Source organism: Cystoisospora suis (assembly GCF_002600585.1).
Source record: "Cystoisospora suis strain Wien I chromosome Unknown contig_5874, whole genome shotgun sequence".
Classification (NCBI taxonomy): Eukaryota; Apicomplexa; class Conoidasida; order Eucoccidiorida; family Sarcocystidae; genus Cystoisospora; species Cystoisospora suis.
This window is the reverse complement of record NW_027158663.1, coordinates 905-5,703: the sequence shown is the minus strand read 5'-3', so window position 1 is coordinate 5,703 and position 4,799 is coordinate 905. Positions and strand designations below refer to the sequence as shown.

The 4,799-nt window shown below is 54.4% G+C and overlaps 1 protein-coding gene across 1 annotated transcript; it reads left to right on the top strand.

The window, feature by feature from the left end:
- The first annotated feature begins 32 nt into the window (after window positions 1-32).
- Window positions 33-4,404, top strand: CSUI_009678 (uncharacterized protein). The gene is made up of 5 exons (XM_068069790.1): window positions 33-163; window positions 484-600; window positions 1,034-1,153; window positions 1,937-2,426; window positions 3,032-4,404. The coding sequence occupies exons 1-4, from the start codon at window positions 70-72 to the stop codon at window positions 2,230-2,232; spliced, it is 627 nt and encodes a 208-aa protein (XP_067918234.1). The 5' UTR covers window positions 33-69; the 3' UTR covers window positions 2,233-2,426; window positions 3,032-4,404.
- Window positions 4,405-4,799: the final 395 nt, after the last annotated feature.

Sequence of the window (4,799 nt, the reverse complement as noted above, 5' to 3'; positions counted from 1 at the left end):
GTCCTCTGACGCGTTGGCGTTTGCTTCTTCAAACCAGTGACAGGTGCTGAAGGAATTCCCCCGACATGGATGGAGAAGTTCCTGCAGGATTTTGAGCAGGGCCAGGCTACGCAGGAACCTCTGTTCTTCCCACCAACGGACCCGCTGCCCGCGCCGGAGACAGGTGAGAGTGTGCAGCTTATGTATCTTCGAGGGGACGCGAGAAGATGTCCTCTTGTTTCCAGTGAGTTGTCTAGAGCTGCTGTTTGCGTTGCGAGGCCGGTGACACGAAGCTGGGTTAGTGGTAAAACAGGGCACGATGCCGGGAGTATTTTTTTGTCCTAGGGTGCTGTCAGGATGCCTGGTGAAGACACTGTGGCTTACTGTCTGCTTGACCGTGTCAAGTACAGCTGCAGGTCTCCATAGCGCGGTCACTGCAGGCGCGCGTTCCACAAGGGACATAGCTATTGTGTATGTAGTTTGTTGATGTGCTGTCCATTACAGCAACTGAAGCGCCTCACCAGAAGAGGACCGCAATATCGGAAGCGACGACGCGGAGCGGGCCTGTGGTTGAACCGTCGCCAACCGCACCAGCGACCTTTTTGCCCGCGCCAGTGCCAAGTGAGAAAGTGGAGCCTCTATATATTGGGACGCCGTGTCCCCAACGAACTGGTTAGATTCTCTGCGCCACGCGACGAGATGTTGTGTGTTTCGAGTGAACTTGGTAAAGTTGTTAAGCGTCGCACGGCGGAGGTACACGTCGGGGGATCTGGTAGAGCAATCAAGGGTTCCGGCAGTGAAGCCTCGTCTCTAGGCCGGCCCGGACTCTCAGGATCCCTGACCGGAGACAGCGTGTCCTACTGGTTGTTTGCTGGTGTCGCAGTACAGGCAAAGGTATATGCAGAGTGACTGAACTTCCCGCCCACGGCGTCGGCCGACTCCGTTTTTTAATGATACATAATCCTGAGGGCACACGGGCGTATACATACGTGCACGAGTTCTGCAAGTGCGCAGCTGATTTCGAGCTGGTGTGTCGATGTCTGTCTGTGGGCAGCAACCAATTCGGAAGGACCTCCCCAGGCAAAGAAGCCGAAGCCGTCTTCTGAGACTACGGGAGGCGGGCCTACGACTGAAGTATTCTCATCTACATCAGCGCCGCCCGCGGCCGAGACAAGTGAGAAGGTGAAGGCTGTGTATCTCGGGCCTTTGGGTGAGAAGGTACCGCCGTGTCACCCGCGAATTGCCACGATTTGCAGGTCGTGTTACAAGAAAGGCACAGCCCAGCAGCTCCAGTAGCATAACACAGTATCACACACCAGGGCGCTGCACCGGTGTCCAATCACTTGTCTCCGGATGATTAGGAGCTTACAGTGTACGTGAGTTCTCACTTGCCTAGGCTCTCTAGCATTCGTTATGAAATTCTGACTCTCTGCGTGTCTGTGACATATCCAGTTGTTGGGTGTACCTGCGGGACGACCTGTCTTGTCGAGAAAAGGGAGGATGCTGCTTGCGCGGTGCCTGAAAGAGTTTGCGTCGACTGAGGCCTGAACCGTCTTCTCTGCGCATTAGTCCTGGCCTTCACAGAGACAGCTCGTTGCTGTGCGGTAGCCTGATAGTCGATCGTGTGTCCGGGTGTCTTTCGGCCATACTGGCTCTTTCGCGTGTAGCAGAGGCTTTCCAATGCCGGTCACGACGGATTCCTAATCGGCCTCTGGATCTAGTGCAGATCCATTCTGTCGGGGCCTCGGGGGCCGGTTGGTCACTGAGAATGGTGAACTCTGGTGCCCCCCCGAAAAAGAAATTGACCTCTGTTTCTCTCGTGAGAGCAACGGCAGTGTTTCCTTCAGTTTCCATCGTGTCTGCTGCCTGTATAAACAGAGGTCTCCTGACAGCGAGTGGCTCTCCTGATTTCAACTGGCTCCGTTTTCGTTTTTTATGCTGTACGTCTCGCTCGCAGCGGACGGCCTTCGGAAGGGGGAGGTGAGCGTTGCTGCCCCGCGACGGCAGGAAACTAGTACAGGGGCAAGGGAGGGACAAAAAGGAGAACGGGAGCAAACTCGACGCTTTTTGCCGCTGCGAGGTTTACCGCCTGACAGTACGATTCCAGTCTCTCAGATTATAGCTGAATTTATTGCTCGGCATTTCCCTCACGTGTCTCGCCCCACCTCCGGTGGAACATCTCCAGCTGAGGAGAGCCGAAGCCCAGATTTCCAGGAAAAGCCGGCCGCGCTGAAAGAGCAGACAAGTTCGTGAAGCGTCACAGAAGTGAATCGCCGACAGATGCACCTGTCACGGTCAAGCGAAGCAACTGCAGGCTCTTCGCCGGCAGACAGTCTGCCTGCTGGACCCGTCTCTCCTATGAACGAGACGCGTGGGCAAGCTTAGGGTATCAGGGCGGCCACGTGCGTCAGCGAGGCACACGGCAGCCCTGAGCGTGGGCCTAGCAGGTACGCACTGATTCGCGGGACGTTCGTGCTGAGACTGTGCTCGCTAAGTTACTCTGCTGAGAGCCTTGTTTGTGCACCTTGAGCGTGTTTTCGAGGGAATTACGGTGCCATACGGGTCCACGTACATTCGGCAGTTTCTTGAAGACCGAGACCTTTGGCTGGGATTGGGGTACACTCATATGAATTTTTCAAGGTGAGGCGGAGAAGGAGAATAAGCTCTCTACCCGCCTTGCTTCGTCTTTTAGGCCTGTGAGGTTATGAAGACAAGGGCCCTGTGTGGAGACACCTTCCAGATGACTGGTCCTGAGCGGCACCACATAGACAGCATAGTTCGTCGTAGTGAATAACAGGAAAGCGTTGTGATAGGCGCCTTGATGCCGAGCAGCGGTACTTGGTGTGTGCCTTGTCTACTCAAAAAGATATAGAGTGAGTGAGTCATCGTAGACTGGGTGCGTTGTAAAGGCAGTCGAAGTCGGAAGGAGGCCCGAGGACACGGCTGAACATCCGATATCCTCGTTATGCATAGGATCGGAAACTTGTCGGTTGACTTACCTAGTGACTGTGGTGCCGAATCGTTTCTCTGCTGTACTCCCGTCATGCTGCAGACTTGTCGCGCGACTCGTGTCTCTGCCGAGCCAAGTCCAAATTCCACTGAGCGTGGCTCAGGCAGTGGGCGTTTGCGTGGGACCGTCCTTTACCGGGGCTGCGGGTTCAAGCAGTTACAAGCGCTGCGACTCAGTAGAGCCGTGGCCCTTAGCAAAGTCCTATTCGCCCTGTGCGAGGCTTCCGACTCTAGAGGCCCTACAGCAACGGCAGCGTTCCGGCGGAAAACCCAACTCAAGCAGTTGACAGCGATGACACAGTCTATGGTTTGATCAGCTGGCGAAAAAACAGGAAGACGCTTCTCCGCCACCTTGCAACAGCTCATTTGAACAATGGTCGACTGGAGACAGTGTAGCGTGGATTCAAAATCGTTCGATATCACTGCGCATTTCGCCACCTCTGCTGTTTGAATAGCCGGCCCGCAACTCAGAAATGCAAAGCAGACCAAGGGAAGCGCTTCCCCTACCACAGCGCGTGCTTTGGAGAGCGAGCTGACGTCTTTAGGCCGTTCTGTAGGAAGAGAGGTGTAAGTTCTTTATATTCATTTCTTTTCTTCTTTTTCGACCCCCCAGCCCTGCGGAATCACGAGGCGGCGCCGATTCGCCTGCATTGTAGTTGTCAAGCAACTGCTGCTTTGGCGTAGAAGCGCCAAACCCATTGAAGAGGCCGGAACCGCTATAGGTTCCGGCCTCTTCAATGGGTTTTATGTCGCTTGCGGTTTGTGGAAAAATCCAACTGAAAGCCGTTGTGCACGAGATTTGTGAGGGGCACTCGAAAAGACGACCCCCGGAGATCGATCGCAGGACACCAGGGTGATTTTCTCTTAGCAGTATCTTCTTCTGGTGTGCAATGTATACCGAGGAATGTGGACGAAGAAATTGCCAGCACTCAGGCCAAGGACGGGTCCATTTCAAGATCCCGCATTCTTTTGGTCCTTGTTTCCCCGAGAGAATGGCAAGTCCCTTGATGCCTGCCTCTGGTATAAACAAGGTTCTTGCGTGTGGTATGACTCATGCTTTCGAAGACTTTTGATGATTTTGACCGTTGCTGCCAGCCCTGGGCTAGACCGGTTAAGCGTTGCCGCGGAGGGGCCCGCCAGACAACTCCGGAAAGAGATATGCTTTCTGGTGGATTTTGCTCTTTATTTTGAGTGGTAAAAAAGATTATGTTCTTGTCGGTCTACGGGTTGCTGATCAAAACTCGTAGCACAGCTTCACTTCCTTTCTGGCTGCCCGTCTCGTCTCGGATCCCCCACCTGCCAGTGGAACGTTGCGGGCGAGGGTGCTTAGCCCGAAGACGCGGAGAAAAGTATTCCTTTTTCTTCATGATTTTCTCTTCGATGTACGTGAAAGGACCAGCTACGTGCGCGCCTATGGATTTTGGGCTTCTGCCTGACTCCCTCAGTGCCAGTGCCCTTGCGCCTGTGTCCTTCACCGGGACAAACCCGTTTTTTTGCCCTTCCAGTGCCGCAGGAAGGTGACTTTTTTTGCTAATGATATCCTTTTCCAGCCGACGAAGGGTACCCGTCGACACGCCGTCAGTCGTTCTACGGCTGTGAGTCTGTTTTCAAGAAGCAATGCACTACGCACAGAACTGAGCCTCCGGTAGGACATTGGTGGCTGTAAAGGCACGAGATACTTTGTGATGTGTCAGTGAGAAAGACTGGATTGTTCCCCCCTGAGCACTTGGAGTGTGCCCGGCATACACCAGAGAGGGCCAACGGTGGGACGTGTCAGTGAGAAGCTGCCTTAACCGTCCGCGCAGTTTGCG